This window comes from Lithobates pipiens, unplaced genomic scaffold (assembly GCF_037356315.1).
Source record: "Lithobates pipiens isolate NorthernLeopardFrog02 unplaced genomic scaffold, aLitPip1_a1.2 Scaffold_23, whole genome shotgun sequence".
NCBI classification, from domain to species: domain Eukaryota; kingdom Metazoa; phylum Chordata; class Amphibia; order Anura; family Ranidae; genus Lithobates; species Lithobates pipiens.
The window spans coordinates 277,456,744-277,473,770 of NW_027507785.1; the positions used below are offsets into that span (position 1 = coordinate 277,456,744).

Sequence of the window (17,027 nt, forward strand, 5' to 3'; positions counted from 1 at the left end):
ATATCATTTAGTGACAATGTTTTGTAAACTTTTTTTTTTTTTGTCATTATTCAATCACTTGGGACAAAAAAAAAATATTCAATGGGCTCAACATGCCCCTCAGCAATTTCCTTGGGGTATCTACTTTCCAAAATGGGGTCATTTGGGGGGGGGTTGTACTGTCCTGCTATTTTAGCACCTCAAGAAATGAGATAGGCAGTCATAAATTAAAAGCTGTGTAAATTCCAGAAAATGTACTCTAGTTTGTAGCCGCTATAACTTTTGCAAAAACCAATAAATTTACGCTTATTGACATTTTTTTTTACTAAAGACATGTGGCTGAATACATTTTGGCCTAAATGTATGACTAAAATTGAGTTTATTCGATTTTTCTTATAAGAAAAATTAGAAAATATCTTTTTTTTTCAAAATTTTCAGTCTTTTTCCATTTATATCGTAAAAAATAAAAATCACAGAGGCAATAAAATACCATCAAAAGAAAGCTCTATTTGTGGGAAGAAAAGGATTTTGTTTGGGTACAACATTGCATGACCACGCAATTACCAGTTAAAGCAGTGCAGTGTGAAATTGTAAAAAGACCTCTGGTCCTTAGGCTGACAATTGGTCTGGGGCTTAAGTGGTTAATCACTTTCAGACCGGACCATTTTGCAGGCCAATGAACAGACCACTTTTTGCGATTCGGCACTGCGTCGGTTTAACTGACAATTGTGTGGTCGTATGACGTGGCTCCCAAACAAAATTGACGTCCTTTTTTTCCCACAAATAGAGCTTTCTTTTGGTGGTATTTGATCACCCCTGCAGTTTTTATTTTTTTCACTATAAACAAAAAAATAGCAACAATTTTGAGAAAAAAAGCATTATTATTTACTTTTTGCTATAATAAATACGCCCCAAAATATATAAAAAAAACATTTTTTTTTCCTCAGTTTAGGCCGATATGTATTCTTCTACATATTTTTGGTAAAAAAATCGCAATAAACGATTATTGATTGGTTTGCGCAAAATTTATAGCGTTTACAAATAGGGGATAGTTTTATGGCATTTTTATTAATAATTTTTTTTTACTAGTAATGGTGGCGATCAGCGATTTTTATTGTGACGTCGACATTATGGAGGACACATCGGACATTTTTGACACATTTTTGGGACCATTGTCATTTATACAGCAATCAGTGCTATACAAATGCAGTGATTCCTGTGTAAATGACACTGGCAGTGAAGGGGTTAACCAGGAGGTGGCAGTGTAGGGGTTAAGTGTGTCATAGGGGCGTGTTACTAACTGTTGGGGGCTGGGCTGTGCGCAAGTGAACGCTGATCTCTGCTCCAATCACAGGAAGCAGAGATCAGTGTCACTTGTTGCTAGGCAGAACAGGGAGATGCTGTTTACAACGGCATCTCCCTGTTCTCCTTCCCCGTGAGACGATCGCGGGCATCCCCGTGGCAATCGAGTCCGCAGGACCCACGACCAGACTCAGGGGGGTCCCGACTGGAACGCGTGCTTGCCGCCGGCGGTGCGCACGCGATGGCAGGGCGGCAAATTTAACTGGACTTACCTGTACACCAGTTTGCCTGCCCCTGCCATTCTGCCGACGTACATCATTGTGTGCCGGTCGGGAACTGGATAAAGAATAAGTAAAGCCAACATTTCATATTCCTGATAAGTGCCTGCTGTACCATGTACTTGTATGAAAAACTATCCTGTTCCCTTTGTATTGCTTTGTTTGTGTGAAATCCCTGGTGTTTCTGTCAGCCCCACTGCTTTCCTATTAAAACTGGCCACACTAGGCATGAGAGCACAGCTAGATATGCTGGGTCTGCTGTCCTCAATGATCAGTCTTTTGCTCACACACTCCCCACTTCTTGCACAGCCATTCATTGGTAAGATTAGCATGCTGCTGTTTCTCCATACTCACCTGTTTATGCAGCTGAGAACAACGTGTATGTGATTACTGAATGGGTTATTTTACAAGGTGAGGGTTCACATATACTTTAAAGTGATATTAAAATCTTGTTTTTTTGTTTGTTTAGGAATAACAAACATGTCTATACTTACCTGGTCAGTGCAGTGGTTTTGCACAGAACAACCTAGATCCTCCTCCTCTCGGGAACCCTGCCGGTGCTCCTGGCCCCTCCCTCCTGCCAAGTGCCCCACAGCAAGCAGCTGGCTATGGGGGCACTTGATCTGAGCTACTGCTCTGTGTGTCCATTCAGAAATGGAGCAGTGGATCATCCCACCCCCTCTCTCTCCTCATTGGCTCACTGACTTTGACAGCAGCAGGAGCCCACGGTGCACGCTGATGTGTCTCAGCCACGTCATGGACAGCAGAGACTCTTATGCCCATTGCTGGATTGAGATTGAGTTTACATAAGTATTAGGGTGGGGGGTGGAGGCTGCTGCACACTTAGGCCCCTTTCACACTTGTACGACTTTTCCTGCGACTTTGGACTTCAGAGGCACATCGTACCCCATGATTCCCAATGATAACCATTCATATCTGTGTGACTTCAAGTCACACTGACTTCAAAGTAGTCCCTGTACTACTTTGGTCCGACTTTGATGTGAGTTGAGGTCCATAGACCTCAAGTTTACACAGGCATTCCCTGAAATCGCATCAAAATTGAGGCTGCAAAATCGCAAAACTTTCAGTGTGAAAGGGGCCTAAAGGTTTTTTTATCTTAATGCATAAAGATAAAAAAAAAAACCTTCTGCCTTTAGAACCACATTCAGTATAAGTCTATGAGATCTGATAACAAAAAATGCTCATTATCTATTACGGGAATCAAGCTTTGAACTGACACTATAATGTACTGTGATATATTACCTTATAAATGATTTTGCGTTCTTGGAGAATGTAAAGCCTCTCAGGGAGGGCAGCATACTTGGCACTGCACAAGTTTTCCATAGTGTCTAACACCACAGGACAAGCGGGCAGCTCCTCAAGCAGACGTTTGGCTGCAATCAGGCGGTCCTGAATGTTCTGATGCTTATATATTGAGATATTGTTTTTCAAAGCCCATTCATCTAGAACAGAAAATGCATGCATGAAAAACATCATAGTCACTACTGAGAAGCTGCACCTAAGCAATGACTGCAGCCAATGCTGGAGCAAGTACATGTACATAGGAAGTGGCTGGAGGGAGATGCAATAAACATAGCTTCATGGTTAAAAATACAGCTATAATTTATTATATTAAAATTGTTATTATTGCTTAAAGTTTTTGTTTTTGCAGATTTTTTTGTTCACAACAGCGCCAATTGTGCTAGCAAATGGGAACAAAGTCCGCATGTCATCATACCATAGTATATGATACCAGAAAACATTATAGTGAAATGTGCTAAAGGGCATTGGTTTTATTGGTGCATTTTGCTGATGACCCATATAAAGTTGTCTGAATGAGTTCAATGACATTGTTAAATGCATTTTGTTTTTTAAATGCAAGCCCTGTGAGTACCTGAATTAGAGATGGCATTAGCCTCTTGCAGTCCCTTTATAACAGGGATGGAGTGTAAGAGGGAGAAGCAGCGCATGGAGCCAAGAAGGTGGCTGACAGGAGAAAGCACTGATAGAGAGATAAGCTCATCACTGCGCTGCTTCTGCTTTCACTCTCCAGTCACAAGCTAGGGGCAGGTGCAGGACAACCTGGGATCAGAGGAAGCCCAAATGATGATAATGATCAGCGGCGTTGCTAGGTCTACAAAACATGGTCAGAGGCTGCAGACATGGTGCAGGGGAGATGGTCAGAGGCTGCGGACATGATGCAGGGGGTAGGGCTTATACCTCTGTCGGTGTTTGGCTGCAACCCTAATTGAGGCTTAATAGATTTTTGATAGCGCAGGGATACTTTTGTCTATTACTTTATGATGCAGGGGGAGATGGTCAGAGGCTGCGGACATGGTGCAGGGGGAGATGGTCAGAGGTTGCAGCCATAGTGCAGGAGCGCAATAATGGGAGGTAGTCAGAGGCTACAGAGGGGTCTTACCCGTCTGTTATGAGAGGTGCGCGCCACTGCCGAGACCTCACAGAGGTGACTGCTTCTTTGCAATTATAAATGGCAAGACCAATACAAAGACAATTAAAAAAAAATGTCACCGTCGGGCGCCATTATGTCACTGCACAAGCGCTTGCCTGCCTGCAAAAGGCAGAGCGTGTATGGGCTTTCCCGAGTGGTGGCGGTGCATGTGCAATTGACATGTCGGCCAGGGTCTGCAGGCATATCTTTCACAGGCGCCGCTTCCCACAAAGCGGCCCCAGAGCAGACGGCCCTGCTGGCTTACTGGGAATTTTCTCGGTAGGCCAATCCAGCCGTGAGCAGACCGCTGCACCCGGTAAGAGACTCTGGGCTATGGGCCCCAGATTCGGGGCTTCAGCCCCAGAAGCTACCCCCTAGTGATGCCACTGATGATTATAATGATGCTGTCCATTAGACTGAGAACATCTACTGGCAGAAAAAGAGTACTGCATACAAAATCTACTATACCTGAACTTTACTACACGCCTTAATAAACTGGCTTCACCTCACTTTAGATTGCTTCAAGCTTCAGATAAGCCTTTTGTTTCTTTTCCATGTCCATGTTTTGTAAGCTCCTTCAGGCAGGTCCTGTTCTCCTAAAGCCCTGTTTTTCTATGTGTTTTGGTTCAAGCATGTGATATACAGTACCTGGTGATATGATTGCACTTTTTAAACAAATAACAGCAATAATATAGTTTTAGTACACATGGAAAAACATTTTTTTGCCCAGGTCTGCATGCTTGGGGTGTGGTGGAAAGGATTGGTGATCATGTGAACACTGTGATTGGCTGTAAAAGTGGTCACATGATTGTGAGAGCCGGTCCTACCTATCGATCGTTAGTGGGAACTAAGAGCTGTCTTTGGCAGCTCAATCTCTGTGCCGTGGGCACACTCTCAGCACAGAAACGTTGGATGCCCAGTGTTGCATATGTGCAGTGTGGGCGGTAATGCACATATAAGTTGTGTGGGCAGCAACAGGAAGAAAGGAAACTATTTAAATATTTCTACAGGCTAACAGTAAGGCTAGGTTCACATATGTGCAGGTCAGAAGCACATAATTGCGTCAATCACATCTCTTTAGATGCTCAGTGGAGCCATTAATTCTTATTGGCACCCACACATGTTTTTGCGTGCTGCAGCACCATGTGGTTCTATGTGCCTTCTTAAAAAGAAGGGGGTACAGCAGCCCATTCAAACGTGCACGCACATACACTATATTGTCAAAAGTATTGTGAAACCTGCCTTTACACGCACATGAACTTTAATGGCATCCCAGTCTTAGTGCATAGGGTTCAATATTGAGTTGGTCCACCCTTTGCAGCTATAACAGATTCAACTCTTCTGGGAAGGCTGTCCACAAGGTTTAGAAGTGTGTCTATGGGAATGTGTGACCATTTTTCGAGAAGAGCATTTGTGAGGTCAGACACTGATGTGGACAAGAAGGCTTGGCTCACATTTTCCTCTCTAATTCATCCCAAAGGTGTTCAGGTTTAGGTCGGGACTCTGTGCAGGCCAGTCAAGTTCCTCCACCCCAAACTCACCCATACATGTCTTTATGGACCTTGCTTTAAGCACTGGTGCTCAGTCATGTTGGAACAGAAAGGGGCCATCCCCAAACTGTTCCAACAAAGTTGGGAGCATGAAATTGTCCAAAATGTCTTGGTATGCTGACGCCTTAAGAGTTCCCTTCACTGGAATTAAGGGACCAAGCCCAACCCCTGAAAAGCAACCCCACACCATAATCCCCCCGCCACCAAATGATTTGGACCGATGCGCAAAGCAAGGTCCATAAAGACATGGATGAGTGAGTTTGGGGTGAAGGAACTTGACTGGCCTGCACAAAAGTCCTGACCTGAACCCGATAGAACACCTTTGGGATGAATTAGAGTGGAGACTGCAAGCCATGCCTTCTCGTCCAACATCAGTGCCTGACCTCACAAATGTGCTTCTGGAAGAATGGTCAAACATTCCCATAGACACACTCCTAAACCTTGTAGACAGCCTTCCCAGAAGAGTTGAAGCTGTTATAGCTGCAAAGGGTGGGCCAACTCAATATTGAACCCTACAGACTAAGCCCTTGTACACACGGTCGGAGATTCCGACGGAATGTGTCCGATCGGACCGTTTTGTCGGATATTCCGACTGTGTGTGGTCTACATCGACTGTTTCTGTCGGAGTATCCGACGGACCAAGTTTTCCAACTTGTTGGTAACATTTTCTGACAAAATGCTCCGATTGGACATACTCCGATCATGTGTAGAGAATTCCGATCGGACAAAGTGCCACGCATGCTCAGATCAAATTCCTACACCAAAGCTATTGGCTACTAGCCTGAACGTAGTCCCATCGTAACAAAATAACGTCATCATGTCGGATTTTCCGACAACTTTGTCCGACCGTGTGTATACAACAGTTTCGGACAAAATCCATCGCACAGAATCCGACGGATTTGGTTGTCGGAATCTCCGACTGTGTGTACAAGGGCTAAGACTGGGATGCCATTAATTCGCCTAAGGCGTTAAGATGCATTATTGATGCGTTTTGGACTTATTTGCATTGCATTAAAGTGGTTCTGCACCTTTAAAAAAATATTAAAAGCCAGCAGCTACAAATATTGCAGCTGCTGACTTTTAATAAATTCACACTTACCTGTCCCAGGGTCCAGCGATGTCGGCGGCAGATGACGAGCGATCGCTCGTCTCTCTGCTGCCCCCGCCTCCATCCTGTGTCAGGGAATCGGGAAGTGAAGCATTGCGGCTTCACTGCCCGGTTCCCTACTGCGCATGCGCGAGTCGTGCTGCGCGTCTCTCTGCTGGTCCCTGCTGTGTCCTGGGAACTGTGTATTTCCCAGAACACAACGGGGGGCGGGGCGTCTGCGGGGGTCTTGTCCCGGAAGTGGATGCAGATACCCGGATTATCCAGGTAACTGCACCCCCCTCCCCCCTGAAAGGTGCCGATTGTGGCACTGGAGGGGGGGAGGGATCAGATGAGCGGAACTTCCACTTCAGGGTGGAGGACCGCTTTAAATAATGCTTGCCAGACACCTTCTCTGCATTAACTTTCTATTGTATAGATTGTATTATCATCTTAGCTACTAATGCTATCTAATGCATCTCAAACGCACTCCTTTGCAGCACATGTACATAGACATGAATGGAGGTAGTTGGGGAGCGGTAAAGCCAGTCAAACACTGTAAGCCGGTGTTCTGTCATATACAGTCCGGGCATCGGATGCTGCCCGCCCCGTACTGCCCAGGTGCAGCGTTTGCGCAGTACTGAGCAGAAGGAGCTTCGGAAAATCTCTGAAAATGAACGGTGCCTGCGCTGTGAGTGGAGGTGGTAGCCCCACCATCCAAGTGGACATTGGGCTGCCGATATTAGAGGGCCCCTCGCGGGCTCGCTTCGCTCGCACTCTTTGGGCACGGCCTCAATGCGCTCAGCTCTTTTTATTCTAACTCTATGTCCACTTGGATGGTGGGGCTAGAACCTGGACTCACGGCACAGGCGCCGTTTCTCTTCGGTTATTTTCGGGAATCTGTGTGTGCTGTGTACTGCGCATGCACAGTACACAGCGGACACTATCCAATGGGGGGACACAATATGATAGGACACCGGAAACATTTTGGTGAAATGCAAACACGACCATCTGAACTACACTGTCAGCTGCAATGGAGATAACTGGTACAGAGCATTGACAGGCATTAGATACATAGTTAGTCAGGTTGAAAAAAGATCCATCTAGTTCAACCAATTAAAAAAAAAAAAAAAAAAAGGATCATACATTTCCATATACACAATCCTTCACCCATAGTTGTAACCAGAGGAAGGCAAAAAACACCAGCAAACATGCTCCAATTTTCTACAGTAGGGGAAAAGATTTCTTCCTGATCACCTAATTCGGCAATCAGCAATCAGATTTTCCCTGGATCAACTTTACCTATAAATGTCAGTACCTAGTTATATTATGTAATATTTATTAAGCTTTAACAATGCAGTTGAAATGCCTGTTTTTCTTGGCACACGTGTACACTTAACCTAGAACACATATGGCAGAGCATAGTCGAGATAAGGGAGTTGGTAAACAATGGCTTTTATATAAGAGTATACATACAGTATACAAAAGAGTATACCGGAACGTATCACAAAACCGAAAATGCACATATCTATATATATATATATATATATATAGACACTTGTAGAGTAATAAAGGTATACTGTACCTTCTGCATGAGCCTCATCAATGTAGATAATCAAAAAATCAGCCACAGAACTGAAATCCCAGGCAAGCTTATTAAACTCGCTGAGCTTGAACAGGAACGGGGGTCATGTACAGCTTCCGAATGTGAGCACCAACGGCCGCTGACCTGCAGAAAGCAACACAGCATGCCTAATTACTATGTTACAGCAGGTAGAAATAAACCGATATTGTTCTATAAAATATATTTTTTTTTTCAAATAGCAATTTTTACTGATTTTCATCAAAAAATAAAAACTTGGAAGAGAAACGTACAAGAACATAAACACAATGTTCGTAAAAGGCACCCACTAAAAGTAAGAGCAATTTACAACAACCGTAGCCACTAGAACTGCAAGAGACACATATTCTGTTAAGACAACATTACATATGGAACACTGTAACATAAAGTAATATCACTGAAAAAGAGATATTAAAAGCTTATGACTAAACATGAATAGTAAAGAACAGAAAGGAAGAAAGGGAAGAAAAAAAAATTCTCGCAATAGCTTATTCACTGGTTCAAGGTGTGTCCTCCTGGAGATGCCATAGTTCCCAAACACGATTGTGAGCCTCCATTCTATCTTGTAATCTAGAAGTAATTTTCTCAATCAGCTCCATGTCTTTAATCCTAAAATATAGGGCCTCTAGGGAGGGAAGAGAGCGTTGTTTCCAGTTAAGAGCAATAGGACATTGTGCAGCCGTAAGGATATGGCGGAGCAGCTTCCTATAGAATTTGAAAATTTTTAGCAGGGAGAGGCCCAACAAGAAAAATTTGGGATAGATACCCTGAAAGGCAACCCAACAACTGGTGGGCAGAATGCTGGAATGGGGTAATCAATGGGCAGCTCCAAAATATATGAAGGAGGGTGCCTTTGTCCCCGTGGCAACGCCAGCATCGATCCGAGCTAGTGGGATAGATAGCATGGAGTACATCCAGGGTCATGTACTAAACGTAGAGGATTTTATATGCATTTTCCTTATAAAGAGTACAGAGTGAACTCTTAGCAGCCTGAGACTAAACCACCTGCCAGGCCTCCAGAGATATCTCTTTTAACACCCTCTCCTAACAACGCATGTAAGAATGTTTACCTAGGACTTAATAATTTATAGATATCGGAAATCATACCCCTTTGTGCTGAGCCTTCTAAAATAAAAAGTTCAAAAGAGGATGGGGCAGAGAATTGCAGATTGGAGGTTATAGTTTGCTGGGGCGTGTCCAAGATGGCAACCTGAGAGGACGCATGATCCAGAGCTCTGCTGGCTTTACCTTGGATATCCAGAATCCTGGCTGATTTAACCGCTGGAAAAACACCCTGCCTGGTCCCTGATGTCATACAAATCGCAGTGGAGGGGGAAGGAGCTCCATTTTCTGCCGCTTGTGAAGCATACAGCACTGCACCCAGAGTGTCCAACATGCCATTACAAACTGAGGCGGTGGAACCTACAGTCGAGCCTTACCTTGGCTTTCGGGAGGTTATGGCAGCAATCCTCTCATGTCAAGCTGCCTTAATAAACAAAATCGAGGCAGTACAGCTAGATGTGGGTCTCATCTGCCAGGATCTGGATAAGCTCCGCTCCCAGGTGTCGGAGGCGGAGCGGCGGGTCGAGCAGACGGAGGACATTGCTGTGCATACTGCTTCTATCTATAACTTGCAGGCCAAGATCCGCGCCCTGGAATACAAGGTGTATGATGTCAAAAATTGGAATAGAAGAAACAACCTGAGGATCGTGGGCATACCTGAAGGGGCTGAGGGGAGGAATCCCTCGGTCTTTGTGGAGGAGCTTCTGAGATCTCCTGGATGCTCAGTTCTCTCCCTATTTTACCGTGGAACACGCCCACCGAATCCCCCTGTTCCTGGACCCCCTGGCACTTCACCCCGCACCCTGATATTTAGGCTGCTCAATTCCTGGGACTGGGATGAGGTCCTTCGGTCTGCACGCAGGGCTGGTGAGTTAAAACTACAAAACACTAGACTGCTATTCTTCCCAGATTATTCAGTCGAGACACAAAAACGCCGTAGATCTTTTGACCAAGTCAAAGCGGCGTTCCGAGCTCGAGACATCCGATACAGCATTCTTTTCCCTGCCAAGTTGAGGATCCAGGATGGAGAGATAATTTGTTTGTTTTTTCCCTTCTGCCCATGATGCTACCATCTGTCTGGAGTCCGTGCCACCTCACCGCTGATTGTCCTCTATTTCTCCACTTCACCTTATAATCACCCCCTGATTGTTGGGTCTGTTGTGGTTTTGCTCAGTAGGGGGGTTTTCCGGATTAGCAATGCCCCGGCCAGTACATTGGAATACATACTGAGTCAGCTGTACTTACCATGTTCTACTGGCTTAATCCTATTGCACTGCCAATGTTACCCACTGAACAAATGGGTTCAGTATCTCAGGAACTCAACCTTTAACTCACCATATCCTGCTTAGGATTATCTGCCATGGGGGGTTTCACTGGATCCTAAAGAAACAGGACTGGATGCTTTTTGTGTCTGACTGTTGCCTTGCTGGCTCACGACCTTCGTGGAACCGCCTTTATTCCTTCTCTGCATTCCTATGGAAGGTCTCACTCTCAGTGGCTCTGTGTGGGGCCTCCCTGTTTTAGAGGGAATTTATATTGTTCTATGACTCAGTTTTTTTATACTACCTTTATCTATGACTATAACTAAGTACTGTGCCCCTGGGGTCCCAGGAGACTGCATACCCGCATCTCTACACCAGCATCTCTGTTAATCTTGCTGGAGGTTTCGCTCTCTTTACTAACTGCTCAAGAGTTCACACCGGAAATGCAGGGTGTGTGTGTGTGTGTGTGTGTGTGTGTGCGGGGGGGGGGGGTACTTTTTTCATTCTATTCCCATATTTTCAATCTGTACCAGTGTCCCGAATATCCATAACCTCCTGGAATGTCCAGGGGCTAAACTCTGCTATTAAAAGGTCCCTTGTTTTTACATTTCTACAAAAAATTACCCCACACATATCTATTCTTCAAGAGACTCATTTGACTGGATCTTGGATCCTATGTCTCCGGAGGGCATGGGTAAGGCGCATTACCACTCCACATACTCCAATTACTTCAAATTTTGGATGTGCGTACGGATCCTGGGGGCAGATATGTGCTCTTGCATGCTCTTATATTTGATAAACGTGTTAGTGGGTCTATAACTACCTCCTCCTGCAAATGTACAGATTCTATATGATATAATGCAATTAGTGCTGAGTTATGATACCCCCTGACATTTTCCTTTTTGGGCATTTTAATATGGTGCCTTCTCAGGACCTGGACAGTCTCCACCCCACAGCTCACTCTTCCTCAGACCTTCAGCACCTAATGGACGTTTGGAGGCATTTCCATCCACATGGTAAGGAATATAGATGCCACTCTACACACGACCGGTTTTCCCGTCGGAATAAACTCCAGAAGTTTTTCCGACGCAGTTCTGCTGAAACTGTCATGCATACACACGATCACACCAAATTCCGACTGTTTAGAATGCGGTGATGTACAGCACGTATGACACAACTAGAAAAGGAAGTTCAAGACCCAGTGCACCACCCTTTGGGCTCCTTCTGCTAATCTGGTGTTAGTAGAAGCAGGGGCGTACCTAGAGCATTTGGCACCCGGGGCGGATCCTATATCTGGCACCCCCCCCCCACAAAATGTAAAAACACCCACCGTGTCCCCTGCATACCTCTGCATCCTTCAATATCTTTTTGTCACTACTGTGTACCCCCCCTCTCCACAACTGCACCTCTGGACCCCTTTAAATTACACAGCACCCTGCACCTCTGGACCCCCTTTACATTACACAGGACCTTGCACCTAAGGACCTCTTTACATTACACAGCCCCCTGCACCTCTGGACCCCTTTACATTACACAGCAGCCTGCACCTCTGGACCCCTTTACATTACACAGCTCTTGTACCACTGGACCCCTTTACATAACATAGCACCCTGAACCTCCTGACTCCTTTACATTACACAGCCCTTGTACCCATGGATCCCTTTACATTACACAGCACCCTGAACCTCTGGACCCCTTTACATTACACAGCCCTTGTACCTCTGGACCCCTTTACATTACACAGCACCCTGCACCTCTGCACCCCTTTACATTACACAGCCCCTCACAGCTCTGGACCCTCTGCATGTTACACAGATCCCCTACAGTGCAGACCCCCCTCCCTACCATACAGACCCCCATCTACAGTGTAGACCCCCCTACAGTACAGAATCCTCCCCTACAGTGCAGACCCTCCTACAGTACAGACCCCTCCACCCTATAGCGCAGACCCCCCCCCTACAGTGCAGACCCTCCTACAGTACAGACCCACCCCCCTACAGCGCAGACCCCCCTACAGTACAGACTCCCCTACAGTACAGAATCCTCACCTACAGTACAGACCCCCCTACAGTGCAGAATCTTCCCCTACAGTACAGACCCCCCCTACAGTGCAGGACCCCTTCTACAGTGCAGGACCCTCTACAGTGCAGGACCCTCTACAGTGCAGGAACCCTTCTACAGTGCAGGACCCCCTACAGTGCAGGACCCCCTACAGTGCAGGAACCCTTCTACAGTGCAGGACCCCTTCTACAGTGCAGGACCCCTTCTACAGTGCAGGACCCCCTACAGTGCAGGACCCCCCTAGAGTGCAGGACCCCCCTACAGTGCAGGACCCCTTCTACAGTGCAGGACCCCTTCTACAGTGCAGGACCCCTTCTACAGTGCAGGACACCTTCTACAGTGCAGGACCCCTACAGTGCATGACCCCTTCTACAGTGCAGGACCCCTTCTACAGTGCAGGACCCCCCTACAGTGCAGGACCCCCCCTACAGTGCAGGACCCCCCCTACAGTGCAGGCCCCCCCTACAGTGCAGGACCCCCTACAGTGCAGGACCCCCCCTACAGTGCAGACCCCCTACAGTGCAGGACCCACCACAGTAAAGAACCCCCCTACAGTGCAGGACCCCCCTACAGTGCAGGACCCCCCCTGCAGACCCCCTACAGTGCAGGACCCCCCTACAGTGCAGGACCCCCCTACAGTGCAGGACCCCCCTACAGTGCAGACCCCCTACAGTGCAGGACCCCCCTACAGTGCAGGACCCCCTACAGTGCAGGACCCACCACAGTAAAGAACCCCTAGTGTACCTGGAGCCCAAGGCAGCGGCATTGCAGGGGGGAGGTGCGAGCAGCACCCGAGTGGAGTGTCACCTGTCGGCTCAGTGATCCGGCGCAATAATCCCCTTCTCTCTGTAGTCACGTGACTCACATCGCGCCGTTCAGATTAGTCTCGGGCAGCGGCTGTCACTCACAGCCGAGCAGAGTGAAGCCGCCTCCCCCTCCTTGTCTACACAGTGCCCATGTAGCAGGTGATTAAAGTCCCCTGAAGTCCTGTTCAGCTGCGGGCTATGGGAGAGCTGAGCTCTTAGGCTTTGATGCAGGTCAGCTTCCAGTCACGCCTCTCCTATAAAATATATTTTATTGCAATATTTCTGTAGAAAAGTCTTGTGACTCTGCTTGCTCCTGAGGCTGGGTTCACACTGCTGCGGGGGGAGATCCGGATGTGATTCGCACCGCACTGCAGTGCAAATCGCATCCGATCTCCGTAGCGATGCGAGTTCAGCCATACAGATAGTATGGCTGAATTCGCATCGCTCCCGCAGCAAACTCGCACGGGACCCTTTTTTTGGTCCGCAGCAGAATCGGATCGCATGGGTGTTCACACCATGCGATCCATGCGATCCGATTCCTGTGCGAGTCGGCAGATTGCACTGCGATATGCGGACGGATCTGGGGGTGTCATTAACATATCATTGACACTCCCAGCCGTCCGCATAGGGCAATGTGAACTGCCGGCGGGAGGTATGCGATGCGGGAAAACGCCGCGGATTCGCGGTGTTCCCGCATCGCTATAGTGTGAACCCAGCCTGAAACTCTGTTGCTGACTCTGGCCTGTGACCTAGGGTTGCCACCTCATCCCTTTAAAACCGAACACATATTAATTACACTGGTTCTGTGGCTAATTAAGGTGGTAATGAAACTCACTTGGTGCCTTATCTGTATTAAATTAACATCAGAACTTTTGTAATTCATATGTGTTTGGGTTTACAGGTGTAGCACCCTGATGTTTAGGCAGGGTTTCTCTTAAATTTATCTGCCAAGTGATAGTTGCCTTGGCCAATTGCTAGGAGGTCAATTGATTTCACCCTAATGCCGCGTACACACGATCGGACATTCCGATCCTGAACAAAACCATGGGATTTTTTCAGACGGATGTTGGCTCAAACTTGTCTTGCATACACACGGTAACACAATGTTGTTGGAAATTCTGAACGTCAAGAACGCGGTGATGTACAACGAGCTGAGAAAATTGAAGTGCAATAGCCAGTGCCGCTCTTCTGCTTGATTCCGAGCATGCATAAAACTTGGTGCTTCGGGCATTGTGTATACACGATCGGAATTTCCAACAACGGATTTTGTTGTCGGAAAATTTTAGATCCAGATCTCAAATTTTGTGTGCCGGAAATTACGATGGAAAATGTCCGATGGAGCCTACACATGGTCAGATTTTCCGCCAAAAAGAATATCCGACCCTGTGTACATGGCATGATTCTGGAATTGCTGCACTTCTCTCTTCTGTTGCTAGGTGGCCGGGTATCTGGTGTGTCAGCCAATTGGCGGGGATTTTGTTGGGGCCCTTGGCCTGTTGGGAGAACCTATTTATTTGGCTGAAGTCAGGTGATCAGGGTTCTGTGCCACCTGGACGGCTGTCTGGGTGGACGTGTGTGTCGTATATCTCTGGGCTGCTAGGCCAGAGACCTGAAGCCTATTCCGGGGACATCTGGCTGCTAGGCTATCTGAGGGCCTATCCAGAAGCAAGAGAGCAGCGTAGGGTTGGGACTGCAGCTTGCAGTCCAACCAGAAGTGATGGTTCTGCTGGCCCAGAGAACCTGTCATGGTTAGAGGTAGAGGGGAAGCTGTCACCACTAAGGGACCATCCACCTTATTACCAGGGACCACTGTGAGTAGCTGAAGCAAGGACTTGAGCAGTATCCTCACCAACCGGGGACGGTGAAGAATTAAGAAACCTCAGCAGAGGTCAAGCCAGGGACCCAGCTAGTGGAGGTGATGCTTGCAGAGCATTACTGTGTGCCAAGCCAAGGACCAAGCAGGCCAGTGAGGTGAAGCTTGAAGAGTGTCTGTGAGTACCAAGCTAGGGACCCAGCAGGGATGCAGGGGTGACGCTTGAGGAAGATACTCAGTAAGAAGATTGGAAGAGTCAGGAGATCCAGTGGCAGTGGATCAGTGGGTCTAAGTGATAGACTGGGAGCTCAGTTGGGTGAAGATCTGGAAAAAAGATTGTGGAGGAAGTGAGAGTTCATTACAACATTTGTTAGAAACTGTTCACGATTATTTCCATAGGAGACAGCGTTTCTACACATGCAGACGTGGTGTCCAGCTGGGTGACTTTCCCTGCATGGCTGTCTACCTATAGAAGTCTCAGAGTCTGCTAATAAACGTTGCAATTACTAAAGAGTGTCCTAGCCCTAACCCTCTCTTCCACAGTTCTGTTTAAGAGAACATAAATCTCTTTGCATTCAAGAAGTGTCTGGTGACCATTAATCTACCTTACATTACACCCACCATGCCTCGTAACCCACTCTGCACAAAGGCATGTCAGCTGTCCCCAACTCTGGAGGTCACTATTAGGTCTGGAGAGGCTCGGGACTTGGTTACAAAGGGATGAGGTGGAAACCCTACTGTGACCCCCAACCTTGCCATCTGTTCACTCTTCTGGTACCTTCTCTGCTCACCCGATACTGACCTTGGCCAGGTACCTTTGTCACTCTGAACTCTGTTATACCCCTAGGGGATACAGGAAAAGAGATGTATGGGAAGCCCTCTAGTCAACTCAGCCATAACCAGTTACATGACATCTCCCCTGCTGCTAATCAGAACTCTTGCTATATACCAAGTGCTTCCAGATATGGAAAAGCAAGGACCTCCACCCGTGATGTAGTGTTCAGGCTTGAGCAGTCAATCATCAGGCCCGAACACTGTACCGTGAGAGAGTAGATAGACATTACCCTGTTTAAGCTATGTAATACCATTCAAGGTAGAGCTTATACTTGGTTTGGACTCTCGACTGTGGAAGAAGAACGGTGAGCCAGAAAGATCAGAAGAGCAGACTTTGCATTGCGGTGAATAAATATTGTCACCCTGGGACAGGAAGTGTGTTCCTGGCAGGATCACCAGATAAATATAAAGGGGAAAATATGAAATAAGAAAACGAATGCAGCCACCACATCTAAGGACTAGTAATCTGCAATATATTACATGTGAGTTCTTGGATTTAGATATACTTTTAGCCTGGCCGCAGTAAAAGATGTTGATTGTTTTCTAAGAAATTAACTGGAGTGACACAGTGATCTATAAAAACATTCCTTTTATGTACAGTATCAGTCATGAGTCAGCATATGTGAGGACTTTACATTGGCCCCACCCCTCCACTCGATTCTGTCATGGTATAATGTTATAGGTTTAACCTGCTAACATAATAATAATAATAAAAAAAAAAAAAAAAAAATTATATATATATATATATATATATATATATATATATATATATATATATATATATATATATATACAGTGTATGTGTATATACACAGTATCTCACAAAAGTAAGTACACCCCTCACATTTTTGTAAATATTTTATTATATCTTTTCATGTGACAACACTGAAGAAATGACGCTTTGCTACAATGTAAGTAGTGAG

The 17,027-nt window shown here is 46.4% G+C and overlaps 1 protein-coding gene across 1 annotated transcript in view; it reads right to left on the reverse strand.

The window, feature by feature from the left end:
• The window catches only part of DIO1 (iodothyronine deiodinase 1), a 60,456-nt gene that overhangs the window by 23,127 nt on the left and 20,302 nt on the right, over positions 1-17,027 (reverse strand). The window contains exons 2-3 of the mRNA XM_077453291.1: positions 8,231-8,374; positions 2,823-3,022 (exon numbers count right to left, since the gene is read on the reverse strand). Coding sequence (XP_077309417.1) covers positions 2,823-3,022; positions 8,231-8,374 — 344 coding nt within the window. The remainder of the gene's footprint in view (positions 1-2,822; positions 3,023-8,230; positions 8,375-17,027) is intronic.